This window comes from Mesoplodon densirostris, chromosome 18, assembly GCF_025265405.1.
Source record: "Mesoplodon densirostris isolate mMesDen1 chromosome 18, mMesDen1 primary haplotype, whole genome shotgun sequence".
In the NCBI taxonomy this organism is placed as follows: domain Eukaryota; kingdom Metazoa; phylum Chordata; class Mammalia; order Artiodactyla; family Ziphiidae; genus Mesoplodon; species Mesoplodon densirostris.
In genome coordinates this window covers 37,509,689-37,529,013 of record NC_082678.1, presented here as the reverse complement: position 1 = coordinate 37,529,013, position 19,325 = coordinate 37,509,689, and the positions used below count along the sequence as shown (strand labels likewise).

The following is a 19,325-nucleotide window of genomic DNA, read 5'->3' as shown; positions in this document are numbered from 1 at the left end:
CTGCATCGGCAGGCGGACTCTCAACCACTGCGCCACCAGGGAAGCCCAGCACAAATTTATTATCTTCCAGTTCTGGAGATCAGAGGTTCAACACAGATCTCACTGGATAAAATGAAGGTGTCAGGGATTTCCCTGGTGGTCCAGTGGTTAAGACTCCGCACTCCCAATGCAGGAGGCCCAGGTTCGATCCCTGGTCAGGGAACTAGATCCCATATGCTGCAACTAAGAGTTCGCATGCCCTAACAACTAAGAGTTTGCATGCCTCAACTAAAGACCCCGCGTGCCACAACTAAGACCCAGCGCAGCCAAATACATAAATATTTTTTAAAAAATCAAGGTGTCAGCAGGGCTACATTTCTTTTTTTTTAAATTGACGAATAGTTGATTTACAGTCTTGTGTTAGTTTTTGGTGTATAGCAAAATGATTCAGTTATACACATGTATACATTCTTTTTTATATTCTTTTCCATTCTGGTTTATTACGAGATATTGAATATAATTCCCTGTGCTATACAGTAGGACCTTGTTGTTTATCCATCCTGTATATAATAGTTTGCATCTCCTAACCCCAAACTCCCAGTCCATCCCTCTCCCCCGCCACCCCTTGCGACCACAAGTCTGTTCTCTATGTCTGTGAGTCTGTTTCTGTTTTGTAGATAGGTTCATTTGTGTCATATTTTAGATTCCACATATAAGCAATATCATATGATATTTGTCTTCTCTGTCTGACTTACTTCACTTAGTATGATAATCTCTAGGTCCATCCATTATTTCATTCTTTCTTATGGCCGAGTAGTATTATGTATACGTACCACATCTTCCTTATCCATTCATCTGTCAATGGACATTTAGGTTGTTTCCATGTCTTGGCTATTGTAAATAGTGCTGCTATGAAAGTAGTGGTGCATGTATCTTTTTGAATTATAGTTTTGTCTGGATATATGCCTAGGAGTGTGATTGCTGGATCACATGGCATCTCTATTTTTAGTTTTTTGAAGAACCTCCATACTGTCTTCCATAGTGGCTACATCAACTTACATTCCCACCAACAGTGTAGGAGGGTTCCCTTTTCTCCACACCCTCTCCAGCATTTGTTACTTGTAGAGTTTTTTTTTTTTTTTTTTTTTTTTTTTTTTTTTTTACTTGTAGAGTTTTTAATGATGGCCATTCTGACCAGTGTGAGGTGATATCTCATTGTAGTGGGTTTTTTTTAATTAATTTATTTATCTTTTGGCCACGTTGGGTCTTCATTGCTGCACGCAGGCTTTCTCTAGTTGCAGCGAGTGGGGGCTACTCTTTGTTGCAGTGCGCGGGCTTCTCATTGCAGTGGTTTCTCTTGTTATGGAGCACGGGCTCTAGGTGCTCGGGCTTCAGTAGTTGTGGCATACAGGCTCAGTAGTTGTGGCTCGCAGGCTCTAGAGCACAGGATCAGTAGTTGTGGCACATGGGCTTAGTTGCTCTGCAGCATGTGGGATCTTCCCGGACCAGGGGTCGAACCCATGTCCCCTGCATTGGCAGGGGGATTCTTAACCACTGCACCACCAGGGAAGTCCCGTCATTGTAGTTTTGATTTACATTTCTAAAATAATTAGTGATGCTGAGCATCTTGTCATGTGCCTCTTAGCCATCTGTATGTCTTCTTTAGAGAAATGACTATTTAGGTCTTCTGCCCATTTTTTGATTAGGTTGTTTGGTTTTTTTTGTTGTTGTTGAGTTGTATGAGCTATTTGTATATTTTGGAAATTAAGCCCTTGTCAGTCGCATCATTTGCAAATATTTTCTCCCATTCCGTAGGTTGTCTTTTTGTTTTGTTTATGGTTTCCTTTGCTGTACAGAAGCTTGTAAGTTTGATTAGGTCCCATTTGTTTATTTTTGCTTTTGTTTCTATTACCTTGGGAGACTGACCTGAGAAAACATTGGTATGATTTATGTCAGAGAATGTTTTGCCTATGCTTTCTTCTAGGAGTTTTATGGTGTTTTGCCTTATATTTAAGTCTTTAAGCCATTTTGAGTTTATTTTTGTGTGTGGTGTGAGGGTGCATTCTAACATCATTGATTTACATGAGGCTGTCCAACTTTCCCAACAGTGCTTGTTGAAGAGACTCTTTTCCATTCCATATTCTTGCCTCCTTTGTCGAAGATTAATTGACTGTGTGGGTTTATTTCTGGGCTCTCTATTCTGTTCTGTTGATCCGTATGTCTGCTTTTGTGCCAATACCATGCTGCTTTGATTACTTCAGCTTTGCAGTTTTGTGGAAGATGATATTTTTAAGATGTAATTTCTCTCCATGTTTGTCTACAGATTCAATGGAACTACAGCCCAATATCCCAGCAGGCTTTTTTTTTTTTTGGTATAAAAATACAAAAAAAAAAAAATCCTGGTAAAATTTCCACCCTGAACACTAGGTCTCTCACTTTTGGAACTCTGAGCTGCCAAATATAAAAATATCTGAATTCTCTGAGGCCACCATGTTGTAAGGAAGCCCAAGCCATATGTTGAGGCTATGGGTAAGTGCTCCAGGTGACAGCTCAATTGATCTCCCAGCCATCAGCCAGCATCAGTTGCAGCATGTGAGTGAAGCCATCTTTGACATCCAGCCTGGTGAGCCTTCAGGTGACTGTGGCCTTAGCAGACATCCCAGTGAATTGTGCAAGAGACTCCAAGCAAGAACTGTCCAGCCAAGTCCTTCCTGAATTCTTGTCCCATGAGATCGTCAGAAAGATAAAACGGTTGTTTAAAAAAAATCATAGCAGCCTTATTATAATAGCCCCAACCTGGAAACACTCTAAATGTCCTTCAACAGTAGAAAGAATAAATAAAATGTGGTATATTCATATATTGGAATACTGCACAACAATGAAAATGAACAAATCATGGATTCATACAACAACATGGATGAAACTCACAGACATAACATTGAGTAAAAGAAGTTATACACAAGGGTACATATTGTATGAATGCATTTATATGAAGTTCAGAATCATGGTGATAAAGCAAGAGTAGTGGTTATCCTTGGGTGCATTGATTGGGAGGGGGGACAAAGGACCCTTCTGAGATGCTGGAAATGTTCTCTGTTTTGGTCTGGGTGGTGGTTACAAAGGTATGCGTATATGTGAAAACACTTCAGTGTGTGCAAGGTTTAGCCCAATTTAAAAATGAAAAACATGAGAGCCCAAAAATAAGTATATGGTCAATTAATCTATGACAAAGGAGGCAAGAATATACAGTGCGGAAAAGACAGTCTCTTCAATAAGTGATGTTGGGAAAACTGGACAGCTACATGTAAAAGAATGAAATTAGAACATTTTCTTACAGCATATAGAACAATAAACTCAAAATGGATTGAAGACCTAAATGTAAGATTGGAACCCATAAAACTCCTAGAAGAAAACATAAGCAGAACACTATAAAGAACTCTGTAAATAAGATGGGATATATATACAATAGAATACTACTCAGCCACAAAAAATAATGATTTTTTTTTTCAGTTAAAATTGGTTTTTATTTGTTCATTCTTTAGTGGAAATGTATAATGACTAGTCAGTATCCCTTATATAGAAGTCCCTGAAGATCAGCCATAGTTAAATTACCACTTCAGCCTTCTTTTCAGGAGCAGAATCTGTTTCCTTACATAAAAAATAATGAATTTTGTCATTTGCAACCACATGGATGGACCTGGAGGGTATTATGCTTAGTGAAATAAGTCAGACAGAGAAAGACAAATACTGTATATTATCACTTATATGTGGAGTCTAAAAAATAAAACAAATGGATATAACAAGTAAAAATGAAAAACATGAATTAGGCTTAAAAAATTTTGTTTGAGGTATAGTTGATTTACAACGTTGTGCCAGGGTTTTATTTTATTTTGGCTCCACCGTGCAGCATGTGGGATCTTAGTTCCCCAACCAGGGATCAAACCTGCGCCCCTTACATTGGGAGTGTGGAGTCTTAACCACTGGACAACCAGGGAAGTCTCCAGAGTTTTATTTTAAAGATATTATACCATTAAGTTGGCTTGAGGTGGAGAAAACAAAGTTATTGCACGCCCAAAACCCAAGAGGGCAATTAAAAAGGTATGTTCTTGGAACAGTCTGACTCTAGGAATGAATGAAGTTGATTTGATTCAATCAAGGAGTAACTAGAATAATATGAAAAATATTAGTTGGTCTAGCTCTCAGAGAAGAGCAGTAGTGAAAGAATGAAAATTAAAGGAATGAAGTTAGGAATATTAAATTGGAGGAGCTGAGGGATTTTCACAGGAATATGGTTGATAGCGTAGAGTATCAAGCAGATTTTTTTGTAGAAATTAACAGCTGATTTTATACTTTATATGGAAATGAGCAGGACTTAGAAAAGCCAAGACAATTGGCTTTGAAGAAGAACAAATATGAAGGACTTATTCTGATTCCAAGACTAAGTAATTAAGGCAGAGTGGTCTTGGTGTAAGGAAAGGTAAGTAGCTCAACAGAACAGAATAGAGGACTGAGACATAGGCCACAGGATATCAATATGGAGGAAAAAAACAACAACAACCTGGTGTCTACCTCACACTATATGCAAAATTAATTTGAGTTGGATCATACACTTACGTATGAAAGCTAAAACTGTGGGGACTTCCCTGGTGGTCCAGTGGTTAAGACTGTGTGCTCCCAATGCAGGGGGCTCAGGTTTGATTTCTGGTCAGGGAACTAGATCCCACATGCTGCAACTAAGAGTCCACATGCCTCAACTAAAAAAAAAAAAGAAGATCCCGTACATGGCAATGAAAATTGCACGTGCGGCAACTAAGACCTGTGCAGCCAAATAAATAAATAAATATTTTTAAAAGCTAAAACTGTAAAGCTTCTAGAAGAAAAGATAGGAGAAAATCATGAGCTTTGGGATAGACAAAGATTTTTTTTAAACCTGACATGAAAAACTCTAACCACAAAATAAGTAATTCACAAGTTGAATTTCCTCAGAAGAAAATACCCAAAATAAAAAATTTCTACTCATCCAAAGATATTAAAGTGAAAAGGAAAGCCACGACTCAGAGAATATATTTTAGATAATATATGTCTGGCCCAGAACTCATATCCAGACATAAAGAACTCCTATACATCAAAGAAACCAATTTAGTTTCTGTCAACAGGCATTTTACAAAGAAGATATACAGGGACTTCCCTGGTGGCGCAGTGGTTAAGAATCTGCCTGCCAATACAGGGGACACGGGTTCGAGCCCTGGTCCGGGAAGATCCCACATGCCGCATAGCAACTAAGCACACATGCCACAACTACTGAGCCCATGCGCCACAGCTACTGAAGCCTGCGTGCCTAGAGCCCGTGCTCCGCAAGAAGAGAAGCCACCGCAACGAGAAGCCCACGCACCGCAACAAAGAGTAGCCCCCGCTCACCACAGCTAGAGAAAGCCCACGCAGCAACGAAGACCCAATGCAGCCAAAAATAAATAAATAAATAAAATCTATCTTTAAAAAAATAAATAAAAGAACAGCCATCATTAAAAAGTCTAAAAATAACAAATGCTGGAGAGGGTGTGGGAAAAGGGAACCCTCCTGCACTGTTGGTGGGAATGTAAGTTGCTGCAGCCACTATGGAAAACAGTCTGGAGGTTCCTCAAAAAACTAAAAGTAGAGATGCCATGTGATCCAGCAATCCCACTCCTGGGCATATATCTGGACAAAACTATAATTCAAAAAGCTACTTGCACCCCCTCTGTTCATAGCACTATTCACAATAGCCAAGACATGGAAACAACCTAAAATGTCCATCAACAGATGAATGAATACAGATGTGGTACATATATATACAATGGAATACTACTCAGCCATAAAAGAATGAAATAATGCCATTTGCAGCAATGGACCTAGAGATTATCATACTAAGTGAATTAAGTCAGAAAGAGAAAGACAAATACCATATGATATCACTTATATGTGGAATCTAAAATATGACATAAATGAACTTATTTATGAAACAGAGACAGATGCACAGACAGAGAGAGCAGACCTATGGTTGCCAAGGGGGAGGGGGGCGGGCAGTGTTGGACTGGGAGTTTGGGATTAGCAGATGCAAACTACTATATATAGGATGGATAAATAACAAGGTCCTACTGTAGAGCACAGAGAACTGTATTCAATACCCTGTGATAACCATAATGGAAAAGAATATGAAAAAGAATATATATATATATGTATAACTGAATCACTCTGCTGTACACCAGAAACTAACATTATAAATCAACTATACTTCAAAAAAAACTAGAAGTAAAAAACTAAAAAAACCTCACAAAATGGCACTTTAGCCATGTCAATTATTTAATCTTCCTTTCTTCTATCTAACACCTACTGTAAAAAAGTTTTTAAACAAACTTACTAAAAAGTTAAATCAGATTTATTTGAAATTTACCCCCTGAGTGGAGTCATAAACTGACCCAAAGGTGGCAGCAGAAGAAAAAGGTGAAACAGATGGAGTATCTTTTAGCTACTCTTGTTAAAAAAAAAAATCATTTAGTAAAATGTCAATTATTTGCTGAGGGAAATCTACACAACGTTTAACTCACTGAATTTTCTATTTACCAATGAGGCATAAATATAATATTAAAAACAGTAGAAGAGTTTGAAACTAGGTAGAGGTGGTAACCGTATAGCATTGTGAATGCAGCAAGTACCGCTGAACTGTACACCTTAAAATGTTTAATTTTATGTTGTATCTATTTCATCTCACTTTTTAAAATGAATTTTGTTTTTGCCAGGTCACGTGGCTTTCGGCATCTTAATTCCCCGACCGGGGACTGAACCCGCACCCTCCGCAGTGAAAGCGGGGAGCTCTAATCACTGGACCGCCAGGGAATTTCCCATCTCAATTTTAAAAAGTATTCAATAAAACAGTAGAAGACAAAAAAAGCTATGTGCCTTTTGCTGTATGTAAACTACACCTCCAATGAAACCCTAATGCATACAGCTAAAGCTATACTCGGGAAAATTTATAGTCATTAATATTTTATTAACAAAAATACTAAAAATAAAGGAACTATGTATTTAATTCAATAAACTATCAAACTAATGATAAAACAGAGGAAAGTTGATATTAAGGAAGTAGAACACAAAAAAAGAAAAATGAGTAAATGAAAATGTTATTTCTTTTAAGATATGAATAAAATAGAGCAATAAAATAGGTTTGTAAAAGACTTGGGTTCCATCAGTGGTTCTCGTGATTTTGTGTTTAAACTTTGGTGCTGTGTTCAACAAAACCATAATAATTGGATTTGGTGCGGAGTTCATTTAATTGAAAAAAATCTGTTGACCATCGAGATCCTGAAGACGCTGTTTTATAATCTGGCAGGAAAGCCCAAGTTTAAGAACTCTGATTTCAGCTGCTACCTGTCCTGCAGTTGCAGGTGCCTGGCCATTTACCCACATTGATTAGCTCATTCAGGCACGCGATGGCTCCTGCCAGGAAGGTGCTGTCCTCATCTTGGAGATGAAGTTGCCCCGGGACCTCTGCTGGGATGTGGCTGTGAATTCAGGGTGACCCAGGCCTCAGGAAGGCAGGAAGAAGCCCTCGGGGTCCAAGGGCCCCGGAGGCGCCTCGGCAGGTGCAAACAGGCTCCGCGTGTCGGGAGCCGAGGCCAGAGGCGCGGTCCCGCAGGGCCTGCCGGCTGGAGCGACGCGGTGTGGGCCCCGCGGCGGGCGGGCGGGCGGGGTGGGTGCGCTGAGCTGTGACCAGGAGCGGATCGGGGAGGGGGCCGGGGCCGGCGCCGGGCGGGACAGGCGGGCGCAGCGACCCCTGCGCAGACGGGGCAGCGGGCGCGCGGGCGGCGGGCGCGCGCGGGGCGCAGCGGGCGCGCGGCGGAGCGGGAACGCGCGGCGGAGAGGCCTGCGCACCAGGGTGCGGGAGCCATGCGGCGGGTGAGGAGCGGAGCGGCGGCCAAGCCACGCGGGCAGAAGCGGTCCGGGGCCTCCAGGGCCCCCGCGGCCGCCGCCTCGGCCCCCGGCGCCGACCGCGCACGGAGGCCCGCGGGCCAGGCCGGGGGCGGGAGCCGGGCGGCGGTGAGGCAGCCGACGGCCAAGCGGCGGCCGCAGTCGTCGCCTCGGGCGCAGGAGGCGGGCCCCGGAGAGCCGCCGCCGGAGCCGCCGCTGCCCCCGCCTCCGCCCGCGGCGCCCTCGGCGTCCGAGCTGGACCTGGGCGAGCAGCGGGAGCGCTGGGAGACGTTCCAGAAGCGGCAGAGGCTCAGCTTCGAGGGCGCCGCCAAGCTGCTGCTGGACACCTAGTGAGTGCGGCGCGACCGGGCCGGCGCCTGTAATGTCCCCGCGGCGCCCGAGCCGCGCACCGGCCGGACAAAGGCCTCCCCGCTCGGCCAGCGCCACGCGCCAAGGCGGCGGCCTTCCCGCGAAGAGGGTCGGCCCGGCCCTCCGGTCCCCGAGCTGCTTTTGTGTTTGCGCACGTGTGTTTGGAGAGCGGCGGGGGGGCGGGGGCAGGGCCGGGGTGAGAGGCTCTGGGACAGTTCGGAGCCGCCCGGGAGGCTGGTGGCCCCTGTTACTGCGCGCGCCCTGCGCGGAGCCGGGCGGCGGGGAGGAGCGCGCGGGCCGCCCGGGTTTGGAACCGCCGCGGGCGCCCGAGGGCCGTGGCTCCGCGTCCCTCGGCTTTGCCGCCGCGGGGCGAGGACCCCCGGCTCCCCGGCGGCCGGAGGAGGACTTCGGAGGGTCCGTGGAGCTCGCAGTGAGCTGTTAGCCCTGGGGGGCGCCTCGTCGTCTCCAGACGGGACCCCTGCCCCGTAGCACAGTTGTGCGACCGAGAAGTAGTTTAGCGCCCTAAATATCTCAGAATCCGCCGTCTTATGCTAGAAAACCCCAGAGAAAACAAAGCAACTTAACAATTGCATAGCAACCTGAGGATTACTCCTTTTTTTGAACAAAAATGTTCCTTTGTCCTTGTTCCGTAAGAAATTCTCTTCATTAGGACGAGTCTTCTCAGAGATGGAATATTGGGTTTTCCGTGTGCTTCAGTTTTTGGTTCATCATCTTGGACTATATAGGCTGAACATTTTTCAGTATACATCATTCAGTGTTTTTGAGCTAAGGTGGGCCAGCTACTGCTCAGTGTGGGGAATATAAAGATGTCAGAAACGTAGAACGAAAGTTTGAATTTATACTTTAAAACAAACTGATAAATGGCCAAGAAAAAGATTTTAAAATGTTGACATACGAAAGGGTGAGATTTTTTTTTAACCTATCAGATTGGCACAAGTTACATACATTTGTTAAAAAACCAAAACTCAGTAAATTAAAAAGAATATATTAAACAATAATCGCTGTTATTGTTAAAACATTATTGTACGGAAAATAGTCTCAGGAACATAGAGCAAACATTTAACTGTGGATCCCTCTGGGTGTTAGGACTTAAGAGACATTCATTTTTTACATTATCAAATGTTGTAATGTTTGCGTTTTTTACCATAAGCATTATTTGTGTCTGCAGAAAAATAATACATCAGATTAACGGAGTCAACTTGTCCAGAAACGTGAACAAGCATTCAGTCTTGATAACCAAATAAATGCAAAATGAGACTGCAGCGAGCTATTTTTCCTGTAATTATTGCTTGAGAAGATTCAGTGAAATGTTTTCTCAGTCATTACTGATAAGAGTGTTCAGCCCTTTTGGAAAGCAGTTGGATGATATTTATCAAATCTTAATGTTCAATGAAGGGCCTGACTTATAAGTTTTAAAAAGATTAAAGCTGTACGTAATGTGTACAGATAGCTCTGTAAAAAGCCACGTATGTGCAAAATACCGGAGGAGAATACAGCAGAATTACAGGAGCCTTTTGTTAACTTTCTCCAGACTCGGTCAGGTCTCCTTTTTCATGGCAGCCTGTACGCCTTTATGACAAGTCATGTAAATATTCAGTTAATTTGTTTGATGGCTGTTCCAGGTCCCTAAGGCTAGGACCACATCTGCTGTATCTTGTTTACTGCCTTCTCCCCAGTGCCTCTCTCGTAAAAAATCTTAATAAGTATTTGCCATGTAAATAAAAACGTTCGGGTGGCTGGATTAGGATCCTCCACCCAATTCTCCTTTTTCCATACTTTGGAATGCTTTATTTTACGATTTAACAAAATAGAAGTGGAAAAAAGAGCTCACAAAGAAGGTACTGAATCCTTTTATAAAACTGACAGTGCCTTCTCAGAAGCAGGAATGCATCTGGTTGTCCCGTAAAGACTTCTGTCCCATCTTGCTTCTTTCTTTCAACCATGGCCTGACTATTCAGAAACCCTCATCTTCCTGATTTGTGTTCCCTTCAGTGAATACCAGGGCCTGGTGAAACACACAGGAGGCTGCCACTGTGGGGCGGTTCGCTTTGAAGTCTGGGCCTCGGCAGACCTGCACATCTTTGACTGCAAGTGAGTGTTTTCTCTTCCCAAGTTGCTTAGACGTTAGAAGTTGTGTTAGATGTTTTCGTTAATGAAAAAAGTTTTAAAGACTGGGGAAGGCTAAAAATAACAGCCTGCTGTGTGTGACACAGCTCAGTCCTGCAGCACAGCCCCAGGGGCTGTGGAGCAGGGCCCTTGACTTGTGCCCAGCAGAGTGCCCCAGAGACACCGGTGCAAGGGCGGGGGGCTGGTGGTGGGAGTGCCTCCCCAGAGACCGTGCGGCTGGGCACTGAATGAAAGGCCTTGAGCAGAGTCTTTGGGAGTTGGGTGAGGTGAGGTGAGATGAGGGTGTGCACACCTGGAAGCTTGCCGTGCCCCAGGCCACCTGGCCCCGTTGCTCCAGGTGAGGCAGGCAGTGCTGACGGGATCAGTGAAGCGCCTGCTGTCAGCACCTCCCGGGCCTTGTGATAGAACAGGGTTTCCAGGCTCTGACTTCTGTCTGACCTGTAGTTGGTGTGTAACTGATTATGCAACAGTATCCAGACCTTTTGCCCCTTGGTGCTGTGGTGCCTGAATTATATGTGAAGAATAAATAAATACCGTGGAATTCCTCCCACGGGGAGCTGACCCTGCTACTAAATAGTGCGGTCCAGATTGAAGAAGCAGCCCCTGGAATAAGTTGTTAGAGGATTTTATACGAAATTAGAGTTTTTTAAAAGGTGGACTAAAACGGGGGGCGACTTATATTTAATTCTGAGGATGTGATTCTGAGGACCTGTTTGACGTGGAGCTGGGCTTTCTGTGATGTGCAGATGAGGACAGAGGGAAACCTAAGCTTCCTTATCCGTTTCTGGTGAGGATACCCCAGGGGCAGAAAGTCGTAGCTCTGCCTGATGCTTGTTTTCTATTGTCTCTAGAATCCAGCAGTTCCCTTCACCATAGTAAACCAAGGGTGGGCGGCAGGAGCGTGGTTCTCCGGGTCCTGCTTTCCTGAGGAGTGCGTGGCCTGCACTGCTGACTGTGGGACCCGTGGGCCCTCCTGCACACACAAGAGCAGAGGCCCCAGGCCGCTGGCCCTCCTGCCCTAGCTGCCCTTCCTGGGATGGCGCTGCAAGGGGGCTTCACCTCAAGGGTCAACTGGCTCCTGGGACGGGGCAGGTTGGGCCCCGGGGGGAACTCAGAGGGCGCAGGTGGTCATTCACAGTCCGAAGTCTGCTCTTGTCTTTCTGTAGCTGCAGCATTTGCAAGAAGAAGCAGAACAGACACTTCATTGTTCCGGCCTCTCGCTTCAAGCTCCTCAAGGTGAGTGTTGTGAGTGGGGCGTACAGGGTGCCAGGCGCAGGGGGCCTCCCGGGCCGTATGCTTTCCCGTCACCCAACTTTCATTCCCCCCTTTATACTGGATTGGCCAAAAAGTTTGTTTGAGTTTTTCCGTGAGGTGTTATGGAAAACCCGAACGAACTTTTTGGCCAACCCAGTATTTTTGGATATATATTTGATATTACAGTGGAAACATGTACCAACACAGAGAATCAAAAATAAATAAGAAAAAAAAATGAATGAATGAATGAATAAATAAATAAATAAATAAGATCACCCAAATCCTGTCAATCAAAGGTAACCACTGGTTGTGTTCTGCTGAATATCCTTGCATGTTATTTTGGACGTGGATGAGTACATCTAAATAAATCGTGTGCTTTTATCAAGGTAGAATTTTACCTTTTTATCTGCTTTATAACTGAGTTTTATCATTTCCCAATGAAAATAAATGATTGAAAGATTTTTTTTTAATTTATTTTATTTTTTTTGCGGTACGCGGGCCTTTCACTGCTGTGGCCTCTCCCGTTGCGGAGCACAGGCTCCAGACGCGCAGCCCCAGCGGCCATGGCTCACGAGCCCAGCTGCTCCGCGGCACGCGGGACCCTCCCGGACCGGGGCACGAACCCATGTCTCCCGCATCGGCAGGCGGACTCTCAACCACTGTGCCACCAGCGAAGGCCTGAAAAGATTTTTAACTTTAATATTTGGGGGAATTTTTTGTGCTTGGTACCAGATTTGCAAAGTACAGAGTAGATACATACACGGTGAAAGGCCTCCCCACCACTGGCTCTCAGGCCCCTGGCCTTTCCCCGCGCCTACAACTGTTTCGTAGTTTACTTATACGCTTCTTGCTGTGTCTGTAGCATATTTCGTTGCATGAAGGTACCACGAGCGACCTTCTACGTTTGAACTTCTAGGTTGAGTGCAGTGCTGTGGTAAACCTCCCCGTGTATAAATCTTTGACAGTTTAGACATTATTTCTTTGGATCAATTCTTCTGGAAGTAAAATCTCTGGTCAGAGAACACAAACGTTTAAAAAAGGCTTCGGCATGCTTTGCTCCCCGGGGGTCGGGGGGTGGGGTGGGGGGTGGGGCTCTGGCCTGTCCTCGGCTCCCGTTGCCCCGCCCGACAGATGCCTCTCCTTGGGCGTTGTGCGTGGTGCGTGGCGGGTCCGGGAGGGCTTCCCGGAACCACCTTTGTTCGAGTCTGCATTCCTGGCCCCGGGGCCTCAGCATGCAGTGGCCCCTCGATGAGTGGCGGGGAGGAAAAGCTGAGATTTAATTCCAGACGCTTCGGGCCAGGGTGGCTCGTTGTCTGTGTCTGCCCTCGATCCTGGGGTGGGTGTCTGGTCGGGGTGGGAGCGCCGGCAGGCAGCAGACCTGCCCTTGCCTTTCCCGCGAGCCCCCCCTCAGGTGCCAGCTGGAGGCTGTGGCCCCAATCCCCCAAGACAGGCGGCTGCCGAAGACACGCGGGCGGCCGAGGGCTCGCAGCCTCGGAGTTGGCAGCGCCCCCGCCATCCCACCCCTGTGGGCCTGCTTCTCTGGCCGCCCTGGCGTCTCAAACACCCGCTCTCTTCTTCCGCCCAGCCTGGTGAAGGAGAGAGCAGTTTTCCGTTTGTTCTTTAAGTACAGCCCTTCTTCCTTGATTCAGCAGTGTTTATGGGGCAGCTGCTGTGTGCCAGGCTGCGTTCCACTGAAACCCCTCAGCAGACGAGGCCCTTGTCCCCTGGGATCTCACGCCTCATGCGGGAGACAGAGGAACGGGTCGAGGCCCGGAAGTGCCCAGTGGAGGGTCGGGGTGGGGCAGCGTGACGGAGGCTGGCCGGTGGCGAGTCTCGGCGGCTAGGGCAGGCCCCTCTGGCGCTTCGATGGCCGAGGCATGGGGGTCGTGGGCACGGCGCCGGGGGGCTGCTGGGCGTGTCCGAGGAGCTGCACGGTGGCCTTCGTGGCAGGAGGGTGGCCGCAGGGTGGAGGTGAACCAGCAGACCGAGCTGGGGCTGGAGAGAGGCCGGAGCGGATGAGGAGACAGGTTTTGTCATCTGGAGAGTGAAGCCTGGGGAGGGTTTTAAGTGGGGCGGGGACGAAATGTGCTTCAGTGTTTGAAAAGCGCGTGGTGGCCGCCGCGTGCAGAGCGGATGGTGAGGAGGTGAGTACGGAGGTGGGGGGGCGGCTGGGAGAGGGTGGCAGTCGTGGGGATGGGCAGACAGTGGTCAGTGGAGGTGTGTTTTGGAGCGGGAGGTTCTCGGAGTCCAGGTTGTGCCCGGCCACCGGAGGGCTCGTTAGACAAGTCGCTGGGCCCCCTCCTGACTGTGCAGGTCTTGGGGGGCAGGGTGGGCACAAGATGGACGTTTCTCGCAAGTTCTCAGGTGACGGTGATGCGGCTGGTCCTGGGACCACACGCTGAGAGCCGCTGCTTGAGAGGAAGGACGGGGTGTGAAGATCAGAGAAGGAGGTTGGGCCTCCGAGCAGCCGGTTGCCTGGAGATGCCAGGTCCTGGAGGAGAAGCCAGCACGGAAGGTGCTGGACTCACATCCTTCTTGAGAAGGTTGAGGTGAAGCGTCGTGAGCGCTGACAGAGGCGGAGCCAGGGGGTGGGCAGCCGCACGCGCGTGTGTCTGGAGTCGTGGGGTGAGGGCAGCTGGGCAGACGGTGCAGACAAATACGCGGGGGCCCAGGACCCAGCACGTACAGGGAGCGGAGCGGAGGGGCCTGAGAAGGGTGGCCGGTGGGGAGGGAGGAAGAGCCTGCAGGGCGGGGCAGGTTCAGAGGGGCAAGAGTCCGGGGGTCAGGAGAAGTAACCGTTAGACTTGCCACATGGTGGACATTGGTGATTTCTCATTGGGCAGGAAGACAGAAGAAACGAGCAGGGAGGGTGAGTGTATAGCAGTGTCAATGACGATGCTGGCTGTAGCGGCCAGCAAGGTGGGGGTCAGGCAGGTGGACGTGTGGACACTATGGGACGGGGTCTGCGTGTCACCGGTGGGCCCTGGTGCTGAATGAGGTCCAGGAGGCTGTGAGCCGGCTTCTCAGGCCTCCCAAGGGTTTCCTGGGGAAAAGCATATGCTCAGATAACTCTGCAAGCTTTGGGACCCCTTGGCTGTTCTTTGCGGCCTCCCTGTGCGGTGAGAAGAGGCCCCCCTCGGAACAGTCTTTCGATGCAGCTCTGAGGGCCTGTCTCCCGTGGTGGCCGGGGAAGACCTGTAAAAAGCTCTGACCCTTCAGTCCCTCAGTGTCTCCCTGGAGAGAAACTGCTGCTTTCTTGGTTATTTCTTTAAAAGCACATGCCAGGATGTATGTATGCTTTTTAAAAATAGGAATGTTAGTATGCTACACAAATTGTTTTAAACCTTGCCTTTGCACTTAACTTTGAAACCTTGGAGATTGTTTCCTAGTAGTATTTGTAAGTAGAACTGCCTTATTTTTTCCAAAACTTGCTGAGAGTCCATTTTTATGCCCGTCCGTGATTGCTTTAACCAGTCTTCTGTTGATGGACAGTTTCAGAGTTTCTAACGTTTAGCCTTTACAAATGCTGCATTAACATCTACATACATCTCATTGGATAAAATACAGAATTGTAATTGCAGGATACATTTCTAGAAGTGGAATTGCTATGTTAAAGAACATGTGCATTTTAAAATTTTAGTAGATGTTACCAAATTTATGGATTCACATTCCTGTGACTCGTATCCAAGTGAGTGTTTCTCTACACATGCAATATCGTTTGCTCACTGTTTTTTTTTTTTTGAACGCAAAAATTGTATTAGCCCTCAAATTAACTACAACTTTCAATTACCTATAATACGCATATACCTTAGGCTTCTATTAAGGTGTTTTGCTTTTTTTTTAACATCTTTATTGGAGTATAATTGCTTTACAATGTTCTGTTAGTTTCTGCTGTATAACAAAGTGAATCAGCTATACATATACACATATCCCCATATCTCCTCCCTCTTGCATCTCCCTCCCACCCTCCCTATCCCACCCCTCTAGGTGGTCACAAAGCACCCAGCTGATCTCCCTGTGCTATGCGGCTGCTTCCCACTAGCTATCTATTTTATATCTGGTAGTGTATATATGTCCATGCCACTCTCTCACTTCGTCCCAGCTTACCCTTCCCCCTCCCCGTATCCTCAAGTCCATTCTCTACGTCTGCGTCTTTATTCCTGTCCTGCCCCTAGGTTCTTCAGAACCATTTTTTTTTTTTTTAGATACCATAGACATGTGTTAGCATATGGTATTTGTTTTTCTCTTTCTGACTTACTTCACTCTGTATGACAGACTCTAGGTCCATCCACTTCACTACAAATAACTAAATTTCGTTTCTTTTTGTGGCTGAGTAATATTCCATTGTATATATGTGCCATGTCTTTTTTATCCATTCGTCTGTCGATGGGCGTTTAGGTTGCTTCCATGTCCTGGCTATTGTAAATAGAGCTGCAATGAACATTGTGGTACGTGACTCTTTTTGAATTATGGTTTTCTCAGGGTATATGCCCAGTAGTGGGATTGCTGGGTCGTACGGTAGTTCTATTTTTAGTTATTTAAGGAACCTCCATACTGTTCTCCATAGTGGCTGTATCAGTTTACATTCCCACCAACAGTGCAAGAGGGTTCACTTTTCTCCACACCCTCTCCAGCATTTATTGTTTGTAGATTTTTTGGTGATGACCATTCTGACCGGTGTGAGGTGATATCTCATTGTAGTTTTGATTTGTATTTCTCTAATGATTAGTGATGTTGAGCATCTTTTCATGTGTTTGTTGGCCATCTGTATATCTTCTTTGGAGAAATGTCTGTTTTTCTGCCCATTTTTGGATTGGGTTGTTTGTTTTTTTGATATTATGCTCACTTTTTAATTTTTGCCCCGACAGTGAAAAATACCTCATTGCAGTTTGTGAGTGTGGATATGTCACAGGTTAAAGAAAGATTTGTTTTCCCCATTTCTCTGAACTGTCTGTTCACATCCTCTGCCCAGGTTCCCGTTTGTGTTCTCCATTAAGGAAATTAGCCTGTGACGTCTGGCAGATGTTCTTTCCTACTTGGTCCTTTGTAGATGAATTTGAGTCCAGTGAGTGTGTTCTTAGGACCTTGAGTTTGGGGACACGGGGACCCAGTCCCTTGGCTGACCCCCCGCCCCCCCTCCCCGGTTTAGGCCGGGGATGCAGGGCAAGCTCAAGGCCGGGGTGTTCTGTGTGCAGCTGACTAGGGAGAAGCCCTGAGCTGTCACACTCCAGGCTGACGGGTCTCTGGGCCGTGCAGATGGGGACCCGACCTCAGGTTGGACGTGATCCTGGGAGCCTGGCGAGAGGGTTTCCCCACTGAACCTTTTAGACGATTTGTCTTTGTAAACGACAATTGAAGCTCCTTGTCTGTGTCCCTCAGGGAGCCGAGAGCATCACCACATACACCTTCAACACCCACAAGGCGCAGCACACCTTCTGTAAGAGGTGCGGCGTCCAGAGCTTTTATTCTCCCCGCTCCAACCCTGGAGGCTTCGGTGAGTGAAGGGGGCCAAGCTCGGGGCACCGATGCCCTGCGGCCACGTGGATGGGAAGCTTGGGGAGGGCGCGCTGGTGTCACAGGCTGCCTCCGGCCTGGCCAGGCCCCTCACGTGTATGTGAGGAACAGGGCTCACCAGCAGAGCTCTCTGCTGGCTCTGGCCCTTCCGAGACCATCCGGATCCTGAGCCGCATTTCCTGCCGCTGAGGGAGCTGGACTTTGCTGGGGCTGATGGTAGAGGGTAGAGAGAGGCCGGGGGAGGCCGGGAGCCTGGGGGCGGGGGAGGGAGTGAGGGAGGCAAGAGTGAGGGGCAGGGATGATGCCAGTAAAAAAAAAAAATGGGTTCAAACACAAGCACAGAAACCCCAAGCCCGTCTTCGGGTCCTTCTTAGATCTGGGGGCAGAGCGTGCCACCTTAGACAGTTGTCGAGAATGACACCAGCCGCCATGCGAATTGGGTGGGACGTAGCCGTGGAGGATGCTCCTGGAATCCCGGCCGGCAGAGACGCAGCCTCCAGAGCTGCAGTGGGGCGTCTGCGGCAGCCTCAAGCCTGGGGTGGGGTGGGGTGGGGTGGGGCGGAGCGCGCGACGTCACCCCTGCCCCCTCCTCTCCACCCGTTCTCCCCGTAGCAGCTCCCGTTTGCTCCTCATCTGTCACATGGAGAGTCTTTCCTGCTGACCTTCCTGTACAGATGGAGAGGTGTTTAATGCTCAGAAAGCTGCCCCTCTGAGCCCTGGACCAGGCCTGTGAAGCCTCCAGGCTGCCAGGCGGAGGTGGCTCTGGGCTCGAGGCCTCCCCCGCCTTTGTCCTCCCAGCTTGGTACTGAGTGAGGTCCAGCCGCGAGTCCCTGGCCCCCATCTCAGAGATGGGGGGAGTGGGCCAGGAGCTGGGGCGCAGGGCCCCTCGGAGCGCCCGCTTCCTGCGACACTTGCGGGCTGACTTGGTCTGAGAGCCAGCCTGCTGTTGGGTCTCACGCCCCACCCTGGCTTCCCTGTAGGGATCGCCCCCCACTGCCTGGACGAGGGCACCGTGCGCAGCGTGGTGGTCGAGGAGTTCAACGGCAGCGACTGGGAGAAGGCCATGAAGGAGCACAAGACCATCAAGAGCATGTCTAAGGAGTGAGCCCCGCCCCCCCATGCAGGGGGGCCTGTGGCGCCCCCGTCTCCGCAGTAGGCTCCGGCACCAGTGTCTTCAGGCAGCTCTTGTCCCCCCTCGGCTCAGATTTTGACATAGGCTAGCTGACACCCTTCTATCTCTTCCCAACTTTTGTGTGATCTTTTAGAAAAATAAATATTTTTAACATTAAAGCAGTTACTGCAGTTTATCGTTTTCTCTGTACGTTGATTTTGCTGCTGAGGCCGGTCACTGAGCGGCAGGTGTTTACTGAGCACTGTTCTGGCGCCTGCAGCCACGTCGGGAGGGAGGGGTCAGGAGAGAAACCTAGGGGCTGCCACCGAGCTGGGAAGGGAATGAGCTTCTAGGAGGAGAGAAGGCTGGTCGTGGGAGACCTGTGGGGAGTGTGATTGGAGCCTTTGTTTTTTTGAGAGGTAAATCAGCTTCTGATTTCTTTTTCTTTTTTGTCCCAGTTGTGGTAAAATACACATGACATAAACTTGACCATCTTCACCATTTTTAGCACACAGCTCAGCAGTGTTGATTACGTTTATGTTTTTGTGTCACCGATTTCCACAGCTCTTCATTTTCCAAAACTGAGCCCCTCTGTCCATAAATAACACCTTTGAGCCTGTTTTTTTTTTTTTTTTTTTTTTTAAGAAGATGTTGGGGGTAAGAGTTTATTAATTTATTTATTTTTGCTGTGTTGGGTCTTCGTTTCTGTGCAAGGGCTTTCTCTAGTTGTGGCAAGTGGGGGCCACTCTTCATCGCGGTGCGCGGGCCTCTCACTATTGCGGCCTCTCTTGTGGCGGAGCACAGGCTCCAGATGCGCACGTTCAGTAGTTGTGGCACACGGGACTAGTTGCTCCGCAGCATATGGGATCCTCCCAGACCAGGGCTCGAACCCGTGTCCCCTGCATCAGCAGGCAGATTCTCAACCACTGCGCCACCAGGGAAGCCCCTGAGCCTGTATTTTTAAAGGAAGCAAGATTTGGGAAGAGAGAAGTGAGAAGTAGCTGTG

At 47.9% G+C, this 19,325-nt stretch overlaps 1 protein-coding gene, 1 long non-coding RNA gene and 1 other non-coding gene across 4 annotated transcripts in view; all 3 read left to right on the top strand.

Moving 5' to 3' along the window:
- The window catches only part of LOC132479307 (uncharacterized), a 50,630-nt gene extending 43,693 nt beyond the window's left edge, over positions 1–6,937 (top strand). Inside the window, exon 3 of the long non-coding RNA XR_009530474.1 lies at positions 6,756–6,937. This is a non-coding gene — a long non-coding RNA (uncharacterized LOC132479307). The remainder of the gene's footprint in view (positions 1–6,755) is intronic.
- TRNAG-CCC (transfer RNA glycine (anticodon CCC)) lies at positions 130–202 on the top strand. The gene has a single exon. It is a non-coding gene; the product is annotated as a tRNA-Gly (tRNA).
- A 919-nt stretch (positions 6,938–7,856) lies between the features above and the next one.
- CENPV (centromere protein V) lies at positions 7,857–18,498 on the top strand. Of its 2 annotated transcripts, none has more exons than XM_060082897.1 (5): positions 7,857–8,273; positions 10,306–10,404; positions 11,607–11,676; positions 17,074–17,188; positions 18,189–18,498. In XM_060082897.1, exons 1-5 carry the CDS (start codon positions 7,903–7,905, stop codon positions 18,311–18,313), a joined length of 780 nt encoding a protein of 259 aa, XP_059938880.1. In that variant the 5' UTR covers positions 7,857–7,902; the 3' UTR covers positions 18,314–18,498. The 2 variants fall into 2 exon arrangements, with proteins under 2 accessions (XP_059938880.1, XP_059938879.1); XM_060082896.1 differs by having other exon boundaries at positions 11,586–11,676.
- The last annotated feature ends 827 nt before the right edge of the window (positions 18,499–19,325 follow it).

What these genes read in the sequence shown, in the direction of transcription:
- CENPV (XM_060082896.1), top strand. Translation starts at nt 7,903, where the DNA reads ATGCGGCGGGTGAGGAGCGGAGCGGCGGCCAAGCCACGCGGGCAGAAG. An exon ending in AAGCTGCTGCTGGACACCTA is followed by an intron (nt 8,274 to 10,305) that starts GTGAGTGCGGCG and finishes TGTTCCCTTCAG; the next exon opens with TGAATACCAGGGCCTGGTGA. An exon ending in CTCCAACCCTGGAGGCTTCG is followed by an intron (nt 17,189 to 18,188) that starts GTGAGTGAAGGG and finishes GCTTCCCTGTAG; the next exon opens with GGATCGCCCCCCACTGCCTG.